Genomic DNA, 13553 nt, shown 5'->3' with positions numbered 1-13553 from the left:
ACACACAATCTTTTTGCTTAGGTTTTAGACACAATAAACTCAACTGAAAGAGTAGACTAGACAAATGTGTTTCTTGCTAGATTACTAATACACCGCCTTTCCTCAAAGTCCCACCCACAGAGATTGATTGACAGGTCTGAAACTGTACCAACTCTGTGACTCACACACATTCTGCCCCCACACCTGACAATCCCACCCACAGTGATTGATTGACAAAACTATTAAAGGGATAGTTCACTCAAATTACAAAATTACCCTAAGCGAACATAGTAGCCCAGCCGATAAAATACATCATTTGAAGAACAAACATCATTGTGGCAATTCATACCTTAGAACTAAAACTGTAAATATGACTTCAATCTCAGGTGATATCTATAGTCCTGGTCATATAGGCCAATAACAATTAAAGATCAAAGATCGAGGAAGAACATTACATTAGAGAGGAAACAAACAATGTCCATCAACACAACTGATGACCACAAACAAACTCCCTCCCAGAGCTACTAGATAACACACGCACGCGCACACACAGGCGCACACATTAAATCTCTTATCCCACTACTACTGCTGTGTGCTGCTGTTATGTTGTTGTGTTACACAATCAGATCAAGGCTAAGATATTAGGATTCATCCCAATGGATGACACCATGGTGGGTTCATCTGATCTCATCTGGCCACTCCATTCTGTCTCCTCTCTCTCTCTGAGACTTGTACTGTCCCCACACACTGCAGACTGCCCAACGCAATCCCTCTCCGCACAGAATACACAGGTGCGTACACCATGCTCATGGGCAAACACAATCACACACACAAAAAGTGAACACACACAAAACAACATACTCTGGTAGGACAAAAGGAAAGCGGAGCCAGGGAAAAGGAGAGGGGAGCTGAAGCTGTCGAAGAATTTAAGGAGAGGGGATCTGGGGAAAACCTTAAGAAAGCCAGGAGAGGAATAACGAGATAAAATGGAAGAGGAGGATGCCCAGCTGCTTTCACAGTCCTCCCAAGTCGCTATGGCAATGTCATGGAAAGTCTAGAATGTTCCAGACCCTGAACAGGCGGCACCATAGCAACGTCATGGCAGCCACCGTCAACACCAGGCGCTAGACCATCCCAGGCTTAGAGATAACTAACCAGCTATGTCACCGTATCTTTGTTTTGACGCCTCRCCGGCTACAACCTTCACTGGACTCTCTTCCGGATGTTAAAGAGAAAAAGAATCTGCTGTGTGCAGTGAAACGACACACAGCCAGACATAGTCTTATTCATTGACTTACAGTACATTCGCAAAGTATTCAGACCCCTTCACTTTTCCCACATTGTTACGTCACAGCCTTATTCTAAAATGAATTACTATTATTCATGTTTATCTCATCCCTCTACACACAATACCCCATAATGACAACGCAAAAGCAGGTTTTTAGACAAAGAAAACTGAAATAACTTATTTAATAACTCATTTGCTATGAGACTCAAAATGGATTGATTGCACATGATTTGGAAAGGCACACACCTGTCTATATAAAGGTCCTTTAGTTGACAGTGCATGTCAGAGCAGAAACCAAGCCATGAGGTCAAAGGAATTATCAGTAGAGCTCCGAGACAGGATTGTGTCAAAGCACAGATCTGGGGAAGGGTACCAAAACATTTCTGCAGCATTGAAGGTCCCCAAGATCACGGTGGCCTCCATCATTCTTAAATGGAACAAGATTGGAACCATCAACACTCTTCCTAGAGCTGGCCGCCGGGCCAAACTGAGCAATCGGGGGAGAAGGGCCTTGGTCAGGGAGGTGACCAAGAACCCGATAGCCACTCTGACAGAGCTCCAGAGATCCTCTGTGGAGATGGGAGAACCTTCCAGGAGGACAAGCATCGCTGCAGCACTCGACCAAATCAGGCCTCGATGGTACAGACGGAAGCCACTCCTCAGTAAATAGCACATGAAGGCCACTTGGAGTTTACCAAACGGCACCTAAAGAACTCTCAGACCATGAGAAACAAGATTCTCTGGTCTGATGAAACCAAGATTGAAGTCTTTGGCCTGAATGCCAAGCATCACGTCTGGAGGAAACCAGGCACCGCTCATCACCTGGTCAATACCATCCCTACAGTGAAGCATGGTGGTGGCAGTATCATACTGTAGCAATGTTTTTCAGCGACAAGGACTGGGAGACTAGTCAGGATGAAGGGAAAGATGAACAGAGCAAAATACTTGATGAAAACCTGCTCCCCATCCAACCTGAAAGAGCTATAGAGGATGTGCAGAGAAGAAATGGGAGAAACTCCCCAAATACAGGTGTGCCAAGCTTATAGTGTCATACCCAAGAAGACTCACGGCTGTAATCACTGCCAAAGGTGCGAGAAAATGTCTGAATATTTGCAAAAATGTCTAAAAACCTGTTTTTGCTTTGTCGTTATGGGGTATTGTGTGTAGGCACAGCCAGAAGAGGACTGGCCACCCCTCATAGCCTGGTTCCTCTCTAGGTTTCTTCCTAGGTTCTGGCCTTTCTAGGGAGTTTTTCCTAGCCACCGTGCTTCTACACCTGCATTGCTTGCTGTTTGGGGTTTTAGGCTGGGTTTCTGTACAGCACTTTGAGATATCAGCTGATGTAAGAAGGGCTTTATAAAAATACATTTGATTGATTGATAAGGAGAAAAAACGATTTCATACATTTTAGAATAAGGCTGTAACATAACAAAATGTGGAAAAAGTGAAGGCGTCTGAATACTTTCCAAATGCACTGTACATTACATCCACATAACCACCCATTCACACATACACTCTCTCCCTCACGCAATTCCCCCCCCCCCCACACACACACACACACACACACACACACACACACCCTCACCGCTGTCTTTGGTGCCGTTCTCCTCTATAGTAATCTGTTCCGCCAGTTCAGACAGAGACTCATCGATGGTCTGACTCCCTCTCAGAGTCTGGGACAGCCTCCTTCTAAACCGCTTCATCTTCTCCATGGAGCTCTCGGGAAGGGGAGGCCTGGGGATGGAGAGAAGAGGGGACAGTCAGTTACACACACACACACCAGGCCTGGGGAGAAAAAGATACCCCACACACCGTTACTGTTAAATGGTCCCACAGTTTATTTTGTTGACTGGAATGTTAACGCAGAGAGAGACGTCGGACACAGAGAGGCAGGGAAGAAAAGCTACGGAGGACACACTCTCAAAGAAAAAGAGGGCCGATAAAGTATTAGAATACATATGGCTGGGAGTTCTTCTTGGTCAACCCTGGAATATGATATAAGGCCTTCAAAAAGCGAACCAGAGGGTAAACAGTGGGTCTTTCTTTGACAATAACTGCCAGTACTACTTGTGCTTGAGAAAGCTTGACAAATAGTGTATCTTGTAATACAAGGGTGCGTGTCAAAAGGTGTGCTTCTTTTGAAAAGCACTCTCTGAGCAGGCCCCGGCATGTTCTTGGGCAGGTCCCCTAATAAATATTGCTTTTAAAGATTTCACCGAGAATATAGCCATCAAACACACGTCAAGCTATACATACTAACTCCATATCTATAGTAAAATGAGTTCATTATAAAAATAATAACCATCAAACTGCCTCAAGATAAATATCCTAGTAATCCCACATCTATACTTAAATGAAGACAAAAAGAAGACATTGCATGATACAAGATTTATAGCTACTGACTGGAGCGAACACAAGAGCCCATCAACACTCGAGGAAACAGGCCTAATTTATGAGTCAGTAATATAGAGCCTAATGAATTTCCCACACTGGAAAAACATTGTATTGGGAAAGATAATCATTCATGTAGCTCCGGGACGGAACTAATCTAGTGTGAAGACGAACCAAAACATACACACATCATTTAGACCAGTTATACACTGAGTGTACAAAAAAAAACGAGGAACACCTGCTCTTTCCATGACATAGACTGAATCCAGGTGAAAGCTATGATCCCTTATTGATGTCACCTGTTAAATCCACTTCAATCAGTGTCGATGAAGGGGAGGAGTCAGGTTAAAGAAGTATTTTTAAGCCTTGAGACATTTGAGACATGGTTTGTGTATGCGTGCCGTTCAGAGGGTGAATGGGAAAGAAAAATCTGTTAAGTGCCTTTGCAACGGGGGTATGGTAGTAGGTGCTTGGCGCACCAGTTTGAGTGTGTCAAGAACTGCAACGCACCAAAGGCCATCCATCCAACTTGACATCTGTGGCAAGCATTGGAGTCAACATGGGCCAGCATCCGTGTGGAACGCTATTGACACCTTGTAGAGTCCATGCCCTGGCGAATTGGGGCTGTTCTGAGGGCAAAAGGGGGTGCAACTCAATATTAGGAAGGTGTTCCTAGTGTTTTGTACACTCAGTGTTTAACAGTCCTGGTAACTTATTTTCAACAGTGGAAAAACATGATTATTATTATATTGGGAGAGATACATGTTTTATTCATAGGGGATGGAATTAATGTGAACTGGAGCGAACAAGAAATGACCTATCAACATTCAGGGAAAAATACATCATTTTGACATTAGTCATTTAGGCTAATGAATTTCCCACACTGGAAAAACGTGATGTATTTGAAGAGATGGATGGAGTGATGGCACAGTCCATGAACTGTGTTAGCAGATGGTAAAGCAGGGGATTTATGAGAGAATGGAGAACAGAACTAGTATAGGCTGCATCCAGTTCAAGTCACATTGCATCACCATTCTGTCTGTCTGTCTGTCTGTCTGTCTGTCTGTCTGTCTGTCTGTCTGTCTGTCTGTCTGTCTGTCTGTCTGTCTGTCTGTCTGTCTGTCTGTCTGTGTGAGAGAGAGAGAGAGACAGACAGACAGACAGACAGACAGACAGACAGACAGACAGACAGACAGACAGACAGACAGAGACAGACAGAGACAGCAAGAGAGAGAGCGAGAGAGAGAGAGGCGAGAGAGAGAAGAGAGCGACAGAGAGAGAGAGAAGAGAGAGAGAAGAGAACACCAGACAGACAGACAGACAGACAGACAGACAGACAGACAGACATCCTGCCGATTCAGATATCTCCCTCCCTGCCAATGCTATCTGACCTTAGTGAGGGGGAGTACAACACTACTACACTTTTACAGATATGGACATGTGTCTGTTTGTCTGTCTGTACTGGGGATGAGTAATAAGAGACATGAAGCCACATGAGTTAGGCCCTGAAGGTCTGTCTGTCTGACTAACACTCTCCATTACAAGCCTTTGTCTTCCCAAACATCACTCAGGAGCTGGAGAGAGATGTCAAATACAACACGGAGTAAGCCAGGGGGGAAAAAAATGTTGTTTTGAAGGAAAGAGCAGAGCTACTAAATTAAGCTACCATCTATTCACTGTCTGACACATAGCTCCCCATTCATTCGCTGATCAGGGATAGTCGGTGACGATTCCTGCCCTTCTTTCGCATTCTATTGCTCCATGATTTAGCTCTGACAGCTCTTCCAGAATGTTACAGCCAGCTCCTCCGGTCATAACACAAGGCCATGAGATGAGGGAGTCAGTTGGACTCTGGAGTCATCACTGCCAACAGAACAGCTCATAGGCTTCTTCTCATTTCTCACAGTTGAGGGTACAGCTCAGCCTCGGCGCACACTGTGTTCCATGGATGGATGGATGGATGGATGGATGGATGGATGGATGGATGGATGGATGGATGGATGGATGGATGGATGGATGGATGGATGGATGGATGGATGGATGGATGGATGGATGGATGGATGGATGGATGGATGGATGGATGGATGGATGGATGGATGGAAGAATAAATGGCTGGATGAATTAAAGAATTTCACCAGAGTAAATTAATGAATTTGACTAGAGTTTTGATGGCAGTTTCTAATTCATCCCGTCCTTGTTCGCGTCCCCCCATCCCATTCTGTCCCCTTTCCATGGCTTGGCTCTGTGAACTAGTCTGGAGCCCTGGAGAGTTGGATGTGATCCCTGCTCCCATGAGTAAGTAGGCCGTGCAGAGAACTGGGCTCCAGATCCACTGGGTTAAGGCCAAAGAATTAGACCCATTCAAGCACTAATTCGGATTTGTTGCCGTGGCAACATTCTTTACCCAATGTCTAAATGTAAAGTCCCTGCAGGAGACTAGGATGATATTCTGTCTCTCTGTCTCTTTTTATCAAACCACCTGGCTTACGGTACACACACACACACACACACACACACACACACACACACACACACACACCCTACAGTCTGTGGTCACACACATAGTTAACCATGATTACCCCAGATGGACAAACTGATAGTTCCAGCTGTATGCAAAAGTTTTTGCAGTTTGTCTGGCATGGACAGTGGGGATAGGAGGGGTTAGGGGAAAGACTAAGAAAAGCAGGGTAAAGGAGGGAGAGGAGGAAGAAGAGGATGTAAAGCAGAGAGTAGAAGTAGGTTAAAGCAGCTCAATAAGACCAGGCCTTATGCGACAAATATGTGGTACGTAAACTTGCCACCAGGCACACAACTATTATTTCACTGTGTCCCTTTCAGGAAATGTATCTTGCATCTCAAACATAACAGCATCGCCACATATAGTGCATGCCGGGCCAATTCCAAGGTAACAGAGTGACGCGGAGACTCACTTKAAAATGTATGMCAAGCCAAAACCATTGACTGCAAAGTTTAACAAACCATACACCTATATKCAGAAGTCTACTTTTAACAATTTCCACCGGACATTTTACTAAAACATTAACTTGACGAACAGTGCAGATGCAAAGTTTAGTAACGGAATGACAGTAAAATCTCCCTACGTTTTTTTTTACATGACCACATCTTCCAAAAACACTTACATATCTACTCCGAGTTAAGACTAAAAGATGTCTGCAGAAAGAATGGTGTGTCAGCTATGAYATGACCCTTTGAGTTGAAAAAAAATCTATTTTGGTTATTKAACTACAGTAAGTGAAGTGGATTAACACCCGGTAACAGAATGACATCATGGGTCCCTGATCTGTACAATACAGAAATGCATAATTATGAATGTCCGTCTCTTCATGGTGATGCATCCTGAATAGGTACACAAAGGTAGAAAAATCTAATATCCTCTTTTGCATACTGGGGTATTATTCTACACACTGGTTATTATTCTAATGAGCTCCACCCTAAACAAGACCACATTTGGTTGGTCCAGACCAGAACAAATCTGTACCAATCATAGATGTCTATGTTTCACAAGTTTGGACATCACAATACAATACAGTAGAGTACAGTAGAGAAAAGTATAGTATAGTTCAGTACAGTAGACTACAAAGAAGAAAAGAGTATATTTCCATACAGTAGAATACAGTACAGAAAAGTACAGTTCAGTACAGAAAAGTCCAGTATAGTATTATATTGTACTTTACTCATGTGTACTCTACGTTACTGAACTATACACTACTTTTCTGTTCTCTACTGTACTGTGCTGTGCTCTACTGCAACAGTGGTTTGTGACTACTATGACTTCTCGATGTGGCCAACTCAATTGAAGTCATTCTGTTGCTGATTTTTTTGGTAACTCTGTTACCGATGTGGTGGCAGAGCGACGYGTTTTAATCACTTAATAATTCATAATGTAACCCAGGTCAACAAATGGGTTAAAACCACGTGAAATGTGAGTGAAACGACCAACTAGAAAATCAGCCAATCAAAAGTGCACAAATTCTTTAGGTCCCGCCTTCGACAGTTCAATCGTTGCAATCTCGAGCAAGCCTTCTAGAGGAAGCGGCATTTTTATGACAAACTTTCTCCTGGTTGGGAAGTCAGAAAACTGAGCTAAAGTTAGAAATAAAACCTAGACATATCTTCAGAGAAACACTGACAATTGATGGTCCGTTCATCGCATCGTCTTCAGAAGCGGTTGAATGGGTTGATGGACCATTTACTTGGTGAGTTTTATTTTTCATGAATGAAGCCACTGTATTAGCGCTGCGTTAGCAGGCCAATGCTAACTTTTCTATATGTTAGTGAATATAAATTGTGCCATTTATGCTAATTGCTAAGCACATTTTTTGTAGAAGTAAACATACTTTTTCCATGTGAACAATATTGTAACACTACAGATGCATTTCAAATCAAAGTTTATTTGTCACGTTGTTAGGATTTATGTTTATGCACTATAGCCCGCAACCATATTGTTTGAAGATGAATATTGTTTTGTTACACACACACACAAACAATACAGATGTGTGTGTGTGTGTAGGTGTGTAAAGACTGATCAACATAGTGACAGGCTATACAAGCTGTGGTCAATCTGGAGAGGGGAGGGGTGCATATCTCTAGSCCAACCAGGGAGGGTAGGACACTGGACAATACCAAATAAGGAACTGTTTGAGTGTAGAATCGGGGGGAGACACAAGACAGATCTAATCTACGCAACGACCAGATGTGGACAGATGTGAGCACCAAGGGACTGGGACCAGTCCGAGTGCCAGCATAGGCTGAGCAAAGTTTAAACCGCGCTCAGCCTCTACTGTGATAGGCCAACGGACGGGTTGGAACTAAAGCTGTCATAGTATAAAAACTGTTGTATGAGCACATTCCAGAGTTCTCTGTTTTACCCTGCACRGTGACACAGTGAACCCGTATATACGAAAATTGCATTTACCATTTATCGCTTGAGTTTAATTAAAATACTTAAAGTATATTCGGTGACTCTGAATCACATTTTGTCCTGATACCAGATTTGAACTGACGCAAATCTCTTTCAAYGTGCGCCGAATACAACAGGTGTAGACCTCACAGTGAAATGCTTACTTACAGGCTCTAACCAACAGTGCAAAAAAGGTATTATGTGAACAATAGGTAAGTAAAGAAATAAAAACAACAGTAAAAAGACAGTGAAAAATAACAGTAGCGAGGCTGCATACAGGCACCAGTTAGTTGGGCTGATAGTATGTACATGTAGATATGGTTAAAGTGACAATGCATATATGATGAACAGAGAGTAGCAGTAGCGTAAAAGAGGGGTTGGTGGGTGGTGGGACACAATGCAGATAGCCCGGTTAGCCAACGTGCGAGGGCACTGGTTGGTAAGGCCAATTGAGGTAGTGCGTACATGAATGTATAGTTAAAGTGACCATGCATATATGATAAACAGAGAGTTGCCATGCGGTAGTAGAGAGAACAGTCTATGACTGGGGTGACTGGGGTCTTTGACAATTTTTAGGGCCTTCCTCTGACACTGCCTGGTGTAGAGGTCCTGGATGGCAGGCAGCTTAGCCCCAGTGATGTACTGGGCCATAYGCACTGCCCTCTGTAGTGCCTTGCAGTCGGAGGCCGAGCAATTGCCGCACCAGGCAGTGATGCAACCAGTCAGGATGCTCTCGATGTTGCAGCTGTAGAACCTTTTGAGGATCTGAGGACCCATGCCAAATCTTTTTAGTTTCCTGAGGGGGAATAGGCTTTGTCATGCCCTCTCCACAACTGTCTTGGTGTGTTTGGACCATGATAGTTTGTTGGTGATGTGGACACCAAGGAACTTGAAACTCTCAACCTGCTCCACTACAGCCCCGTCAATGAGAATGGAGGCGTGCTCGGTYMTCCTTTTCCTGTAGTCCACAACCATCTCCTTAGTCTTGGTTACGTTGAGGGATAGGCTGTTATTCTGGCACCACCCRGCCAGGTCTCTGACCTCCTCCCTATAGGCTGTCTCATYGTTGATCAGGCCTACCACTGTTGTGTCGTTTGCAAACTTAATGATGGTGTTGGAGTYGTGCCTAGTCGTGCAGTCGTGGGTGAACAGGGAGTACAGGAGGGGACTGAGCACGCACCCCTGGGGGGCTCCAGTGTTGAGGATCAGCGTGGCAGATGTGTTGCAGGTGGGAAAGGGCAGTGTGGAGTGCAATAGAGATTGCATCATCTGTAGATCTGTTTGGGCGGTATGCAAATTGGAGTGGGTCTAGGGTTTCTGGGATGATGGTGTTGATGTGTTGATGTGAGCCATGACCAGCATTTCAAAGCATTTCATGGCTACAGACGTGAGTGCTACGGGTCTGTAGTCATTTAGGCAGGATACCTTAGTGTTCTTGGGCACAGGGACTATGGTTGTCTGCTTGAAACATGTTTGTATTACAGACTCAATCAGGGACATGTTGAAAATGTCAGTGAAGACACCTGCCAGTTGGTCAGCACATACACGGAGCACACGTCCTGGTAATCCGTCTGGCCCCGCAGCCTTGTGAATGTTGACCTGTTCAAAGGTCTTACTCACGTCGGCTACAGAGAGTGTGATCACACAGTCGTCCGGAACAGCTGATGCTCTCATGCATGTTTCAGTGTTGCTTGCCTCGAAGTGAGCATAGAAGTGATTTAGCTCGTCTGGTAGGCTCGTGTCACTGGGCAGCTCGCGGCTGTGCTTCCCTTTGTAGTCTGTAATAGTTTGCAARCCCTGCCACATAAGACGAGCGTCAGAGCCGGTGTAGTATGATTCAATCTTAGCCCTGTATTGACGCTTTGCCTGTTTGAAGTTCGTCGCAGGGCATAGCAGGATTTCTTATAAGCTTCCGGGTTAGAGTCCCGCACCTTGAAAGCGGCGGTTCTACCCTTTAACTGCGAATGTTGCCTGTAATCCATGGCTTCTAGTTGGGGTATGTACGTACAGTCACTGTGGGGACGGTTCAAGTCCRGGCTCTGRCTTGGCCACTCAAGAACAATCAGAGACTTGTCCCGAAGCCACTCCTGCGTTGTCTTGGCTGTGTSCTTAGGGTCATTGTCCTGGTGGAAGGTGATCCGTCGCCCTAATCGGAAGTTATGAGCACTCTGGAGCAGGTTTTCATCAAGGATCTGTCTGTACTTTGGCCGCTCATCTTTCCCTCGATCCTGACTAATCTCCCAGTCCCTGCCTCTGAAAAACATCTCCACAGCATGATGCTGCCACCACCATGCTTCACCGTAGGGATGGTGCCAGGTTTCCTCTAGACGTGACACTTGGCATTCAGATCAAAGAATTCAATCTTGGTTTTATCAGACCAAATAATCTTGTTTCTCATGGTCTGAGAGTCTTTAGGTGCCTTTTGGCAAACTCCAAGCGACTGTCATGTGCCTTTTACCTTATATAGGCAGGTGTGTGCCTTTCCAAATCAGGTCCAATCAATTGAAATTTATCACAGGTGGACTCCAATCAAGTTGTCGGAAATCTCAGGGATGATCAATGGAAACAGGATGCAGCTGAGCTCAATTTCGAGTCTCATAACAAAGGGTCTGAATACAKTTTTTTTTATACATTTGCAAAAATGTCTAAAACCCTGTTTTTACTTTGTCATTATGGGGTATTGTATGTAGATTGATGAGGAAAAATAAATATTTAATCAATTTCAGAATAMGGCTGTAACGTAACAAAATGTGGAAAAAGGGAAGGGGTCTGAAAACCAAATGCACTCTAATGTATAAGTTTAATATTTCAGATGTCTCCTATAAAAAAAATAGACAATGGTGTACAACAAATGTGCAATTTTTATGTTCTTACCTTTCGCTATTGGATAAGTTTTGGCCTGCTTATTCAACATCCAGGGCAGGTTATWKATGGAGTTTGAGTCTTCTTGGAAGGCGAGCGAGAGATCAAGATTTTCAGAAGAAAGAAGACATCTGAAGACATGGGTTGGCAGGTAGCCTAGCAGTTACGAGCATTGGGCCAGTAACCAAAAGGTCGCTGGTTCGAATCCCCAAGCCAACTATGTGAAAAATCTGTCAACGTGTCTGTCAACGTTATCTTGAGCAAGGCAATTGCTCTGGATAAGAGTGTCTGCTAAACAACAAAAAATGTAAACTTTTTTTATTTTTATTATAAAATCTCTTCAAGAGGGCCTTTTCTTGAAGGACACTTAAATACACTATTCTCCACAGCTTTACTGTGTTTGTTGGGACTGATCACCCCCAACTGTGAAATATTGAATCTGTATTCGAATGTCATTTTGTTTTCCGAATTGAACTTTACTGGTGATAATTGATACTATAGAAGGTAGAACTGATTTTACCTGAGGTATTGAAATAGATCCATAGATTATGTGAACACTGAGCTTATTTACTGTGAAATACTATTATTGTGAATTTTATTTTGTTGTTGAGAACTACAATTTGTTTTATTATAAAATAAACATGCCCGGCATTAGCACTATCTCTAAACTTTATATCTCGGTCTCTAGTCTAATCTTTCTATGCTAATCTCATTACTGTTCTTCCCGAATCTAGTCCCAGTGGTCAGTTGCGTTGTTGGTGTTCTATGCAAAGCACATGGTACAATAAACAAAATTGTTATGAATAAAAACCGTAACTAATTGGTAGGTCAACCTTAACTTCTTACTTCTGTGAACTCTCCTTATCTGCAAAACTAAATAGAAATGTTCAACATGATGGTATTTTGATGCATTTATAATACCTTAATACGTTTTCTAGGATATGTTTTTTTTAACAACCCTTTTCCATCTGTGTGACCAGAAATCAAAGCCTTTGTTAATTCCACATTTTTAGGTTGGAAAATGGTTGAAAAATGTATCAATGATTTAATTTCCCAAACATATAGACTCTTAGCTCTCATTTGACACCAAATTTGATATGCTCCTATAAACTTAACTTAGTGCTCATGGGTCCTTTTACATAGAAATGACTTGCTCCATATAAGCTAGTACATACACTGCATGACCAAAAGTATGTTGACACATGCTCCTCGAACATCTCATTCCAAAATCATGGGCATGAATATTCCCCCCCCCCCCCAGAGAGACACAGCTCCAGCAATAGCCATGGCCATGACAACACTGTCTGTAACCACCATAGCTGTCTTTGGACAGGCAGGTCCAAGATATGTAAAGACATCCTTTATACTGTGTTCTCCCGCCAATTGACATCTCCGCACAAAACCGCATCCCCCCAAATAAAAAAATGTTCACGATACCATCGTATATCAACGCTGTTTGAACAGGACAACGGGACGATGTCATATCCAGACATCGCCCAACCCAAGTCGGGCATGGTTCTAGTTTCTACATTCATTTTCCATTACATTCACCCCTGATGAAGTAAGCCTACATTGTATAAGATCAATACATGTGTTCATACTGTTACTTACACAGTAGCTAGATAATATATCTCCTCTCTGGTTGTCACCACAATCGGCTACACAATACCAGCGCTGTGTAGCCGGCGCGGTTCTAGGTTCTACATTCTGCTCCATTACTACACGGAACCTGAGGAGTCACTCTGAGAAGGGGATTCCAGATTCCACTAATAAACAAAGCACACAGACTTTGTCGTTGTATTATTATGTTATTACTAAGTACTTAGGCTTAATAGCAAGTAATTACACCAAAGCATCCTAATATGACCAGCTATGCGGACTAATGTTTTTCACAATTCCTGACATTTAATCCTAGTAAAAATTCACTGTCTTAGGTCAGGTAGGATCACCACTTTATTTTAAGTATGTGAAATGTCAGAATAATAGTAGAGATAATTATTTCTTTCAGCTTATATTTCTTTCATCACATTCCCAGTGGGTCAGAATTTTACATACACTCAATTAGTATTTGGTAGCACTGCCTTTAAATTGTTTAACTTGGGTCAAACGTTT

General features: G+C 43.2%; 1 protein-coding gene across 1 annotated transcript in view; it reads right to left on the bottom strand.

The window, feature by feature from the left end:
• LOC111952931 (cyclin-dependent kinase 17) overlaps positions 1-13553 on the bottom strand; it is a 50998-nt gene that overhangs the window by 17617 nt on the left and 19828 nt on the right. The window contains exon 2 of the mRNA XM_023971957.2: positions 2853-3001. Within this exon, the coding sequence (XP_023827725.1) occupies positions 2853-3001 (149 nt within the window). The remainder of the gene's footprint in view (positions 1-2852; positions 3002-13553) is intronic.

Source organism: Salvelinus sp. IW2-2015, linkage group LG26 (assembly GCF_002910315.2).
Source record: "Salvelinus sp. IW2-2015 linkage group LG26, ASM291031v2, whole genome shotgun sequence".
Lineage (NCBI taxonomy): Eukaryota > Metazoa > Chordata > Actinopteri > Salmoniformes > Salmonidae > Salvelinus > Salvelinus sp. IW2-2015.
The sequence above is the reverse complement of the archived record's forward strand: the minus strand, read 5'-3'. Positions and strand labels throughout refer to the sequence as shown.